This window comes from Cynara cardunculus, assembly GCF_001531365.2.
Source record: "Cynara cardunculus var. scolymus isolate 2C chromosome LG 13, CcrdV1, whole genome shotgun sequence".
NCBI lineage: Eukaryota > Viridiplantae > Streptophyta > Magnoliopsida > Asterales > Asteraceae > Cynara > Cynara cardunculus.
The window spans coordinates 3,393,348-3,407,544 of NC_037540.1; the positions used below are offsets into that span (position 1 = coordinate 3,393,348).

The 14,197-nt window shown below is 33.3% G+C and overlaps 1 protein-coding gene across 4 annotated transcripts; it reads left to right on the forward strand.

Moving 5' to 3' along the window:
* Positions 1-3,829: 3,829 nt before the first annotated feature.
* LOC112524433 (dehydrodolichyl diphosphate synthase 6-like) lies at positions 3,830-8,445 on the forward strand. 4 transcript variants are annotated; one of them, XM_025134235.1, is made up of 2 exons: positions 3,830-4,062; positions 7,315-8,445. In XM_025134235.1, exon 2 carries the CDS (start codon positions 7,357-7,359, stop codon positions 8,212-8,214), a length of 858 nt encoding a protein of 285 aa, XP_024990003.1. In that variant the 5' UTR covers positions 3,830-4,062; positions 7,315-7,356; the 3' UTR covers positions 8,215-8,445. The 4 variants fall into 4 exon arrangements, with proteins under 4 accessions (XP_024990003.1, XP_024990004.1, XP_024990006.1 ...); XM_025134236.1 differs by lacking the exon at positions 3,830-4,062 and adding an exon at positions 4,466-4,795; XM_025134238.1 differs by lacking the exon at positions 3,830-4,062 and adding an exon at positions 4,466-4,790.
* Positions 8,446-14,197: the final 5,752 nt, after the last annotated feature.

Genomic DNA, 14,197 nt, shown 5'->3' on the forward strand with positions numbered 1-14,197 from the left:
TTTTAAATAGTTAATTTGATACGAATATCGATTATATTTTTGTCAAATATTTATGATATCATTAAATTTATATTTCATTAAAAAATAAAAATAATATCGTTTTTTTTCTTCAAAATCACATAAGATTATACTATAACATCGATTGAGATAAAGAACAAAATAAAATATTAAAATCAAGATATATCTCGTTGCATTGCGCGAGTACCATTCTAGTTATTTATAAATAATTAGATATAGTATCTTTTAGATTTAGAAAAAGTATTTTGACGTTTTTCTTATATTGTTAAAGCAGCTCAATTTCGTCCAACTTGTAGTTACTCAGAAAGAAGCATCCTCGTGTGGATATAGATTGTAGATCAGCTTAGCCATTATCTCCTAGATGATAGCTTCTTTTAGCTCAGTCATAATTATCTTCTAGGTAGTATCATCATCTTTGGTTTTTAAATCCTTGTACTGATAATTTATACGTGGCGTCAATTCCATACGTCTTGACCCAAATTTGAGAATACAACGATAATAATTTTCTCTTAAATCGAACATATATACATTTTTTCTAACTTGTTTTATTTTTTATATGATTATATGGATATTTGAAAATGGTTGATTAAACAATTACGTGTGATGTTGTGATTTTGTTAACATTGATACTCCATCAAAGCAAAATTGTGGAAATATGTAAGATTTAAACTGGACCATTTTGAACAGATTGTTAATTTTTAACACATTTGATTTAAAATATTTAATTTAAACGAGAAAAAAGTCCTCGATTCCCCGTTGGGGATCCGTGTTTCCCTATTGGGAACGAGAATGGAGATGTGATCACATTCCCCGACAGGGGTGGGGATGAGGACGGGGATGGGATGAAGATTGGGGATCATAGAAGGGGACGGGAATTGGGGTCCCATTCCATTCTCATGCCTAGCCGACATTATAACTCATTAATATGAGTTAACATACGTATCTTGAGGTTTACTTTTTCAATAATTTATGTAAGATTTGTTTTTTACTTTTGTTACGATAGTGGAGGAGATTGTTGTAGTGGAGGAGAAGTTGGAGGTGGCCAATGGCGGTATTGTTGTAGTGGAAGATGAGATAAGGTGGAGGTGGCCGCCGGTGACAGCCGGTGATGGCGACGACCGAAACTAGCGGTGCTGATCATTAAAATAAATACTATATTAAGATTACATATCAAACTATAGTAGATTGGTAATATTTTAGTTTCTGACTCATTTTTGTCTCATCTTGTTCCACCTATTTTGGTGGAACAAGAAAAAACCTCATTTATCCCACCTCATTTAAATAAAAATGATAAATATCATGAAAAATTAAAAAATAAATATTAATGTGTAAATCATTAAAAAAAATCATTTGAGAATGCATATTTAGCTGACGTTAGGCATGAGAATGAGACCTGTCCCATTGGGAAACCCAGTGTATTCGCCTCGATCAGGTTAAGGATCCTCCACAAAAATGAGGATCGGGGATGGGGACGGGAATCCCTAAAATTTAAAAACTAGGGATAAGACAGGGTTGGGGCCGGATAATGTGAACCCCAACTCCGCTTCCGCGGTCCTCGTATATTAAATATACTAGAAGAGTACTCGTGCAATGCATCGAGATACATATTGATTTCAATGTTTCGTTTTATTACTTGTTTATGTCGATATAATAAAGTTTTATGTGGTTTTGTGAAAACGACAATGTTTTTATTTTTGAATAAAATATAAATGTAAGAATATCATAAAATTTTAAAAAAGAAAATATCGATATCAGTATCAAATTAATTTTTTCAAAAGTTCTTGTGTTTTGGTGTAATTTCCTTAATTAAATTTTTTTAATTATAATTTAATTTAGGTTTAATAATATAACTTTTAATAAAGATAATAACTAAGTATTCTGTTATAACTTAATGATGATCCTAATTATATTTTAGATTTTTTATATTTAAAATGAGATGTTTATTCAATATTTGATTATGTTTATCTACAGCACTTTATGCATAAAAATGACTTTTAAGAGTTTTTGTCAAATGTTTTATAATATAGTATAGATTATATAATAATTATTAAATGTATTGTATATTTATTACTATATATATTATTTATAAATAATTAGATATAGTATCTTTTAGATTTAGAAAAAGTATTTTGACATTTTTCTTATTTTTTTAAAGCAGCTCAATTTCATCCAACTTGTAGTTACTCGGAAAGAAGCATCCCCGTGTGGATATAGATTGTAGATCAGCTTAGCCATTATCTCCTAGATGATAGGTTCTTTTAGCTTAGTCATTATTATCTTCTAGGTAGTATCATCATCTTTGGTTTTTAAATCCTTGTACTTATATTTATATGTGGCGTCAATTCCATACGGCCGACTCAAATTTGAGAATACAACGATAATAATTTTCTCTTAAATTGAACATATATACATTTTTCTAACCTGTTTTATTTTTTATATATGATTATATGGAGATCTGAACGCAGTTGATTAAACAATTACGTGTGATGTTGTGATTTTGTTAACATTGATACTCCATCAAAGCAAAACTGTGGAAATATGTAAGATTTAAACCGGACCATTTTGAATAGATTGTTAATGTTTAACACATTTGATTTAAAATATTTAATTTAAACGAGAAAAAAGTCCTCGATTCCCCATTGGGGATCCATGTTTCCCTATTGGGAACGAGAATGGAGATGTGATCACATTCCCCGACAAGGGTGAGGTTGAGGACAGTGATGTGATGAAGATTGGGGATCATAGACGAGGATGAGAATTGGGGTCCCATTCCATTCTCATGCCTAGCCGGCATTATAACTCATTAATATGAGTTAACATACATATTTTTTTTTTATTAACTTGGATATCCAACCCGCTATGCGAGATGACTAATCCCAGAGCGACCACCTATATTGCAGATAACCCGGAGTCACCGCATTTGAATCTCCGTGGCCACAAGAAGATTTTTATTCCTTTATGGATTTGAACTTGGGATTTCATGGTACTTTTGACCTTTGGAGCCAAGCTCAAACCAATCAGGCACCACCCTTGTGGTTTAACATATGTATCTTGAGGTTTACTTTTTCAATAATTCATGTAAGAAACTTTTTTTTTTTACTTTTGTTACGATAGTGGAGGAGATTGTTGTCGTGGAGGAGGAGTTGGAGGTGCCTAATGGCGGTAGTGGTGGTGGCAATGGACGGTGGTGGTCAATGGTCGACTGTGGTAGAGGTGGTGATGGATGGTGGTTGTGGAGGCGATGGAGGATGTTGTTGTAGTGGAAGAGGAGATAAGGTGGAGGTGGCCGTCGATGACAGCCGGTGGTGGTGACGACCGAAACTAGCGGTGGTGATCATTAAAATAAATATCATATTAAGATTATACATCAAAATATAGTAGATTAGTAATATTTTAGTTTCTGGCTCATTCTTGTCCCATCTTGTTCCACCACAAGAAAAAACCTCATTTATCCCATGTTGTTCCACCTTATCTCAGTTCTTAGACAACGAGTTTTGTCTCGTCCTGCCCCGTCCCATGTACCACGTAGCCTAATGGCCGGAGAAGGCGATTGAAGATGATGGTTTGTTTTTATTTATTTATTTAAAAATGAGCTAATGACAAAAAAATAGCAATTGACCAAATTGCCCTCATTTAACGGATGTTTTAAATGGTCGTTAGTGACAGGGATCAATGTATTACGAGAATTCAAACTCTAGGGTCTATTTTGGAATAAACAAATTCTGGAAGCAAATCCAATTGGAAGCCATAGTAACCAAATGCTTAATTTAGTCAAACTATAAATACCAAATTTAAATGGGAGTTGATCTTCAATGTCGTATTTTACGGAAAATCGGATCAATAATTAAATTAAAAGAAACCATCGTATTTAATAATTCGCACCAAGATTTTGTGCTTAAAACCCCCAATTTTCCTTGTTCAAATCGCCCAACAATCTCCGACGACCACCCAATCTCCGGCGACGGTCTTCTTCTTCTCTTCTCGTCTCATATTCCGGTTGAAAGATTTGTCATTGAAGATCTTCCTGCGGAAAACGTTTCAGTGGTTAGTGTAGCCTCCTGGACGCAATTGAACTGTTTATTAGTTTCTGCTGCAAGTTCATTACGATCGGTTGACAATTGACCTCATCTATAAGATTCATACTCTGTTTAGTATGGTTTTGGCGTGTTTGCCATGATTTTAGTTGGATTTACTCCATGATGTTAAATATATTTTTGCTATGTTGCTACTTGCAGTTAACGAGTTCTTCGGAATGTGAATTTTATGTCGTTTGAATTGGGTATCATGAAACCTGAATATGATTTTTACTGTTGTATTTTTTGATCACTACTATTCAGTGGCGGAGCCACATGGAGGGCAGGATTGGCCTTGGCTTACCTTCATACTTTGTACATTTCTCTCATTTGTTCACATAAGCCGCTCAAAAGATAACTCCTACCCCTGCCTCCTCTTTGAAAGACGGCTTCCTCTTAGATCAATCTGATCTCCCTATCGCTGCTCTGGCAAATTTCTCCGGTGGACTACGGTCCATCTTCTCCGGTCGACGAATGCAAGCACCCTGGTTTGCCATCCTCCTTTTTATTAATTTTCTTCAGGGTTTCATAAAAAACCCTTGGAGTCGATCAAACCTCACTAAAGAACTTCAGAAGAAATCGAGTTTTGAATAGTGAAAACGACGCTCGAAGGCGACGGTAGGCGCACCCTCACCCAGTCTCCCCTCGGTCCAGAAACTCTCGCCCTCTCTGTCCCCATCGCTACTGCTCTGCTGCTAAGTGAAGTAATCCATCTTTTTTAAAGTTGAATTGTTGAAAAAAACCCTTTTCTTATATTATCTTTGTTTTAGGGTTTAGTGATTACAGACCTTTATGATCCATCGATTAAACTTTTATGCTGTTGGATACTTGGATTTTAAATCACTATAGCCTACAGGAAGCCTCACTCACGGTAGTGATTTTGCAACTGCAAACCTAATTCAACTTCCTTGAGTTCATAAAGGTCGGTAATAAAATCCTGGATATCTGGAAATGCTAACTTTTTTTTTATTTCGTTTGTTCTTCATTGGATATGTGAAAAGCGTGACCAAAATTTGCTTATAAAAAACCATAAGCCATGACCTTCTCAAGTTTGCATTTCCTTCTGCTACACCARCTTGTTTTTTGTCCAAGATTGTTTGAAAGATTTATGTTTAAGGTTGAAAAACTATGAGCCATGGCATATCACTGTTGTTCTTCATTTGTTCTTTATGTTTTTCATTTTATTAATTTTCTTATCTTATTTGGTTGTAATTTGATTTGCCTGGAAATTGGTTAGATTGGATCATTGAGCTTGAAGGTTGGGACTCAATCAGAGGCTTCATCATTTTTGATGTAGGAAATTGACAAATTGTTTATATTGGTGGACATTGTATTTAAATTCGACTCTTATTGATCTGATGTAGACCGAGGGGAAATAGTCATTTCTGTCATTTAGACTGCATATTCAGCCCAACAACCAAACAACATTTTAAGTCCAATCTATACAAACAACTAAATCCTTATAGACACCTTAATCAATACTGGATTTAATGAAATACCAATCCAACATCCCCTTAGTGTGAGAAACCTGTATAGACCCCCCTCGTGGCGGTCTACCACTGAACCTTTGAAATGTCCTACACCCGTCACTGTAGCCTGAATCCATGAACGCTCACCTCTGTATGACTTATATGATTTTAATTCGGTGTATTCTAGATCGATAATGGTTTCTTCACTGAATCACTTGTCTTCTTGCTAGTTTCTACTTGCTAATAAGTAATCTGGTGGTAACCTGGTTTATATAAATTAGACTGAAACCGTTTAAATACTGAAAGTGTAAGTTATGTCAAATCTCTGTTTGTCTTATTTCATATGCTAAAATTGTCTATATACTGCATTATGATCTGTAACAATGTCAAGATGCACATTTTTGCTCTCTTTGCATAATTGTGTCTAAAGTCTTGTTCTTTGTTTATATGAATACCATGGCCCTTGTGTAGTTGTTGTGGATACATGATACTTTCAGTCCTTGCCATGTTCCGTTCTCCGAATTTCAATTTCAAGTTTAGGATTTTTGGGTGTATTTAACTGGTCTCATATTAAGCATGCACAATGGAAAACAAGTTTGGCATTTTTGGAAGTGTTGTCTTTGTTGAGTTTTGTTATTATTGTGTCAAATTAATGTTCATTCAAGAAACACATTCCACAACTTGTTGGAAAACTTTCCGTATGTGATTGAAATCAAGCGATTTGCTTTTCATACATCCTGTCTTCCTTATGATTTACATCTTTCAATGGCCATCTGAGCACCCATATTCAAACTGTACTGTTCGCTTCATATCAAGACACTTTTAAAGCTTAAAATCTATGTCAACGATTTTTATTTTAAACATCACACTATTTTTTTACCACTTGAAGCAAAAAAATTAGAGATTTTTATCACGTGAGGAATGACTGAATATTTCTACCTGTGATTTTGTTTCCACTGATAGAAAAGGTCCTCTCTTGTGATCTTTCATGTGATTAATTTTTAATCAATGAAATCCATAATAGGTTCCCTTTTGAAGTCCATCTTTGGTTTCATCTTGACTGTGAAATTTCACACATTGACTTTTGAACTTTTCTCCTTTACGGCTTTACTCACTCATGGTTGTTCACTTTCTGATGTGCATTCTTTTTACATCTGTTAGATTTTATGGTCAACTTCAGGAGTCATATAATTACATTTAATAAACCACCCTGATCGAAATCCTTCCACCCTTGCTCCTTTTGGAAAACTTATTTGGTAATGTTTTTGTGTAATTCTGCATCTGTCATGATTGTTTTTGCCATATTGCAACTTACAATCAAATATGAATATAAAAATTGAACTTAATGTTGTATCTCATTGTAGGGACAATTAGACATCATGAAATCTGAATATGATTTTATGGTTTTCTCTCTTGATCACTTCTATTAGAAAACTTTTTTGTGAATTTGCTTGTTTTGCTGCCAATGTGATAACAAAAGCTATACTAGATTCACTTTGAACTGAATTCATGCAGTAATGATGGAGCTTGGACACTAACTATGAAGGTAGCACTATATGGCAACGAGATAAATACAGAAATTGTTTATTCAGTATATGGAATTATGGATACGTAACTACCTCTTGGAAATAAAATCATCCTATGTTTATAGTTCTACAATCCGTTCTTTATATATTAGTGTATGTTGTGTAGTTCACTAGTTTCTGTTTCTCTTGTGGGTCGGTTAACTAAAAGCATTTTATTTTCACTAACAGGTCCAATAGGCTACAGGAAATTTGGATTCTTGGAAATTTGGTATGGATGTTAAACAAATAACTCAAGTATTTGAGAGTTTGGCTAGTTTTGCAAGGAAATGTTTTTTTGGCATCCTTTCTGTAGCTGCCACACCTAATCATATTGCCTTCATAATGGATGGCAATAGAAGATACTCTAAGCAGCACAATTTGATTGATGGGGCTGGACATAGGGTTGGGTTTTCATCATTAATGTCAATGCTTAGATACTGCTACGAGCTGGGGGTGAAGTATGTGACAATTTATGCCTTTAGCATAGAAAATTTTAAACGAAGTCCTGAAGAAGTCCAATCTTTGATGGACTTGATGGAGGAAAAGATTGAAGGGTTGATAAAAGAGGAGAGCATAGTTAACCAATATGGTGTTAGGGTTTACTTCATAGGAAACCTCAAACTCCTAAGCAGACCTGTGAGGTTGGCAGCAGAGAGGGCTATGGATGCAACTGCCAAGAACTCTAAAGCGGTGCTATCAATATGTATTGCATATACTTCCACTGACGAGATTTTGCATGCTGTTGAAGAATCTTGTGAAGAAAGATGGGGTAAAATAAAAGTTTTGGATGATTGTGGAGCAGGATATGGGTTTATGGAACTTGGGAACGAGAGAAATCAGGAAAAAAATACCATTGATGTGTCGGATATTGAAAGGCATATGTATATGGCTGTTGCACCTGACCCTGATATCATAATCCGTACATCCGGTGTGACTCGTTTGAGTAATTTTCTTTTGTGGCAGAGCACTAGCTGCCTCTTGTATTCACCATCTATTATGTGGCCAGAGATTGGTTTCCGGCACCTGGTTCTGGCTGTTTTGGACTTCCAAAAGCATTTCTATTATTTAAATAGACAGAAGTTGACATGAAGTGAAATACAGATTGAAAGGAATTAAATTTTATGTGACTGAATGGTTTTCTAGGATTCATAGCAGTAGTTGTTCCTTAACTTCTATGCCCTGTTGTATTCTAGTTCAAATATTGTTTCTGGGATCGGTCCAGATGTTTTAGTTAGTTTCCTTGGCCTCAGTTTCAAGATCATACGTTCAATGTATTATACTTCATTTATAAGTTTTTGAATACACGAATTTTTAGTTCTCCATTCAAGTCCCATTACTGATTGGCTGAAAAAACAAGGAAGGATTCAGTTATCCTGTACTAAATGCAGAACAGAAAAGATAACATCTGATGTTCTTTCGATAACCGCCATTTGTTGCACGCTGTTATGTATTAGCCTAAGATATAAGTTTGCTTCTTGATGATAACTACTGTAAACGAAATTGGTTCTAGGCTATCTGGAAGATGATTTGAGCTGTACGTTTGTGTACTTTACCTTGTGATCTTGATATAAATAATGTGGGCCACATTTGGTTAAAGGTTGAGAAGTGAAATAGACCAAGAAACCAGAAATTGAAGGTGCTAGTGACAGCAAGCCTAGGTAACTGTTTTTAGGCTTGTGCAACGTTACATCGTTGATCAATGAAGAAGCCAAGGTAGACCAGCCAGTATCATTTTGCACCGCAAATGCAAAGGTACGCTTTAGTTCTAGGTATTAAATATGTTTACTTTGTTAGTTGTAGGTCCCTGGGATATGTGCATTGCTTTCACAATAAGGACTTTACTTCTATTGAGGTGAATCTGTGGATGGTGAATCCTCAAAATGTTGTCAAATCAAGTGATATGTTTCTTAACTTCCTTCCTCCACAAACGGATATCATTTTTGACATGTTAATTTGTTTTTCTCTCTGTATATATGTTCGCCTTTCAGTAGTTGAACGAATCCTGACTGGGTGGCTTCTGACTGGCTGTAAGAAGTTCCGGAATGCTGTGGCCTTAAATATAAGTGAAGGGAATTTTCATCCATTTAGCTTTGGACTTTTCATGGTTGCATAGTTCTATCATAAATGCCCACCATTGATGTCCTTATATTCCTGTATGTTAGCTTCTTACTCCTATGTTAGCAAATGAACTTAACGAGCCAAGAAAGAGGGGATGATGCAAGCGGGGGTTCATTCTCACACTTGAAAGCAAAATATGTATGTTATAGCAATCAAATGGGTTGTATATGTGATGGTTATTACTTTTAAGAAAGCCATACCTTGAATTATTGGATTGTTGTTTTGCAGGTTCACAACTTTTTTGCTGCTTAATTGATTTTTGTGTAGAAATTGTCGATATAACGACACTGGATTGGCCATATTTTATGCACTTTAGGATTCTATGTGGGAAACTTGAAGCTTACCGGGATTTTATGTGTGTTCTTTTCCATATATCATCTTTTAGATTGTTGGTTATTCAAGTTGGCATCTTCAAATTGAGTTGCTTTTAATGTGAATTTCAAATTTCCTAACAGTTAATCATTCTTAATTCCAATACTGTATGTCTGTAAGGAGAATACAAACATGGATAGAGATTTTTTTAAGTCCTCTGGTGTCAGGTTGAAGCCTTGTGATTTTGTTCTTAGTTGTACCCGAGCTTTGGTGGCTGCCATTGATGATAAACAGTAAGTGCCTCATTTATTAATTGTTGGTTGTACCCATGATGATATACATGCTGCAAAATTTCAACTCTCTCTTCATCTGCTGTGTATATTTTTATTTGACATAGGAGACTGAATCCGGAACAACATCTACTCAAATTGAGCTTTTCGAAAGGCTGTATAAACGAAAAGGTACATATGTTAATCTGCTGCTAAATCCTTGAGACACCAACTGATTATGACATGTAGAAACCATTTTATCTTGATTTACCAACACTTGCATTGGTAATTCACTGAAGGTCACCACAGATCCTTGGCTAAATGAATAGTGCTATTTTCCAATTGGTCTATTTTCATTTTCTGTTGCTAACGGGTGATACCAACTAATATTGGCCTTTATCGTAACCAATTTTACCACCTGTTGTTGACAATTTTTCTGGTAGTGATAACATTGATACGGAAAATCCACCTATGTTTTCAGCTGCTGCTTATATAACCCTTCCACCATGGCCGTAGTCACATCATCTATGGCAGTCTTCTTCCAGCGGCTTGCAAGGTTAGAAAAGCATTCAAATTCGATTATTTGGATGATAAGTTGTTAACTTTCTTGATTACGATGACAAGAAACGGACGCTATAAAGATGTTGGTTTTTTGGGTCTCAAAAAATATCCTCCCTTAAGTCTTATAACTGATTTAAAAAATGGGATCACTGAGAAAGAACCTCACTCCATTGGTTAAAATACATTGAAAAACATGTGCAGAAGATATTTATGCAAAAAAATCCTCTTACAAACCATTGAAATGGGAAGTGGTACAAACTCGGAGAAGACACTACAAAATTGAACAAAGAAAGAAACCAAAACTTTTGCAAAATCGAATAAAGAAACCCAAAACTCTATTAAATCGAACAAACAAACCAATGATGTGAAATTTCTTACAAATTGAAGAAAGAAACCCAAAACTCTGCCAAATCAAACTAATAAACTTAGAACTCGATCAAAGAAACCCAAGTGAAAATGGAGGGGTAAGCTGTATTGAACCATTAGTCGATTACACGCTAGGGCAGACCGGCAGAGGAGCCATTCGAGTGAGAAGTGGCAAGGCCCATGAGAAGAGTATGGAGCGACAGCTGATTTTACCTTCCTAATTTGAGCCTACCCAAAGCTAAGAAGGCATGGGCTGGTGATGCCCTTTGGGCTTTTGCTGCCCATGGTCGTCGCCCCCATGGCCTATAGCTAAGGTTGCAACGTGTGACAGTGGGAAGAGTATGATCGCTGCAGTGTGTAAAAGTGTGTTTATGTTTGAAGGGGAGTTGCAGGGTGTAAACTTTCGTTTTGGTCGTCGTCGTTGACGATGGAAGGTGGTGGGTTTTGCTTCATCCCCTTGCTAGTTGGAGGGGGTCATATGAGTGCAATTAGGGGTGGCTGGTAGATGGGTGGATGGAAGATATTGGTGGGGGGAGATGTCGGAGCAGTGCGGGGATGGACTGGTGATGGCAGAGCAGTGGGCTGATGCTGGAGAATTATAGAAGAAGATGATATTCTTCTTTGGCCTTCAAATCGGGTGTTTGAGATTGCTTATAAAAACAACTTATTGACTTATTTTGTAATAAACATTTTTGAGTGTTTGGATAAACAACTTATACTGGTGCCAAATCGGTAATAAGGAGTTTTTGAAGAAGTTAAAGTCTTCTAACTTATAATAAGTTAGATAAGTATTTTTATAGAAAAGTATAAGTTGTTTTAAATAAACAATTTCAAACACAAGTTTTGGTTCATGCATTTTGGCCTCTGCTTTAAAAAGGTTGATACAAATTCCTAAAATGCTGGAAAATTAGAAAGAATAATTTGCTCTAAAATTTAACAGACATTATCATGAGTATTCAAAAAATAAAAATAAATTTAGGGGACATTTCCATATAATCTCGTATACCATGAGGATCAAATTCGTAATTTACTCAAAAACATATCAAGAGATAAAGGACAAGTTTTATATTCAATTGTTATAAGATTTTAATAAAATCATAAAAATACCAAAATCTATATTATATTATAAAACATTTGACAAAAATTCTTAAAAACCATTTTTTATGCGTTAGAGTACTGTTTATTAATGCATATTACTTAAAACTCAAGATTGTAAGTAGATTGTGCCTAAGTATAACTTATTAAAGCTTCATATTTGATTTCGTGTAACTAACTGTAGATAAACATAATCAAATACAAGATAAACATTTTATTTTAAATATAAAAAATCTAAAATATAATTAGGATAATCACTGAGTTCTAACAGAATACTTAATTATTATCTTTATAAAATGTTATATTATTAAACCAAAATAAATTATTTCGTTATTAAACTTAAATTAAATTATAATAAAAAAATTAAAGAAATTACATAAAAAAAAATGAGAACTATTAAATAGTTGATTTGATATTAACATTGATAATTTTTTTTTCTTCAAATTTTTATGATATCTTCAAATTTATATTTTATTCAAAAATAAAATCATTATTGCTTTCTTAAAAACACATAAAATCGTATTATAACATCGACATAGACAAATAATAAAATAGAACATTAAAATCAAGATGTTTCTTGCTATATTGTGCGAATACTCTTCTAGTATCTCTTAATTGATTCGGTTTTATAGGTTAAAAGAATCAATTTAATCGGTTTTAAAAATTTTAATAATTTATTTCTTCAAAAAAATTGTCTAGAAAGTTGCTCAAAATCTAAAAGTCCCTTGATTTTATTTTTTAATTTTTCTCACATTTTAATATTAAAATCAATATTATATTTAAAGAATTAAATATAACTTCTTTTTCTTAATTCTAACTTTAGCCTTTTATTCTAAAAAACAATAGGAAAGTTGTTAATGATATTAATCATTCATCCAATTTGGATTCAGCCTTTTGAACATCTTCAACAAATTCTTTAAATAGAGAAAATAAGAGTTTTTATTTTTATGTTACTCATTCAGATAGAGAAAACAATAAAAAGTACTTCAAGTTTAGATAATTCTTTAAAATGGAATTTGAGTACAGAGAAGTGATTATTTTAATTATTTTTTACCAATGAGAATAATAATTATTACTTTATATAAAATTTCTTGAAGTTTATTGAGATTATAAAATTATATAATATTTTAATAATATTATTAATGTTGAAATCTATAAACTAGAGAATTTGTTGGAGTTGAGTATAAACTTTATAGAGATTTTTACTTTTGGTTTTTATTTTAGAGATTATAAAAAATATGTTGGAGATGCTCTGAATCAGCCACCATATTGACCATGTCGTTAATTATAATAAGTAATAATCAGTGTTCTAAAAAGCTTGTTGTGACTTAAATTGTTGGTGGTTATAGTTTCACCGGCTGTTTAAGCGTAATTTGAATTAACACGAGTGTCAATGGGTTTCGAATTGTGATCTAATACAAGTTAGGTGGTACGAAGTGCACACCTGTATATAACACGAATTTGATCTTGGATACGACAAAATGGCGGGGTGCCCCTAGAAAACTTTTCGGATCTAAATTCTAAAAGACTTAAAAATTTCACCAAGTCTTGTGTGAACATTCAATTATTCTCTAGTAACCCGACTTTCGTTTTTGTGCCTAAATTCGAAAGTGTTCTTAAAGATTATTCTAGATTGAATTTCGTGATACCCAAACATAGAGTCGAAATAGCAATTTGGAAAGTGAACTTACACAATCCTTAAGCAATCCAAATTCCAATTAATGTTTACCCTGTAATCCTAAATTTTTCTAACATATATGACACCAAGTTAAGCTTGTGGCACGCCATGACTTAATCTGTGGCTTTTGTAATAGGATATTTTATTTTTCTTACATATTCGATATCTTATTTTTTACTTGATAATATATAAGCTAATTTAAATTGTTTAACATTATTGACTCGTTATATAAAAATATGTTCATATATCAAATATTATATATGATATAGAGATTCATCATCATAATTCTCGTTGTCAAAGATGTCGTGGGGTTTGGTCTCGAATTAAGAAATAATTCATTTATATTATTATTGACTAGAAGAGTACTCGCGCAATACATCGAGACACATCTCGATTTTCATGTTCTATTTTATTATTTGTCTCTGTCGATGTTATAATACGATTTTATGTGTTTTTAAGAAAGCAATAATGATTTTATTTTTGAATAAAATATAAATTTGAAGATATCATAAAATTTTGAAAAAATATATATCAATGTTAATATTAAATCAATTATTTAAAAGATTTCATTTTTTTATGTAATTTTTTTATTTTTATTTTCTTTTGAAAGTATATAATATTTATATACGATAAATAAAACAAATAAATTCACATATTCTTCTCACTTTTAGTG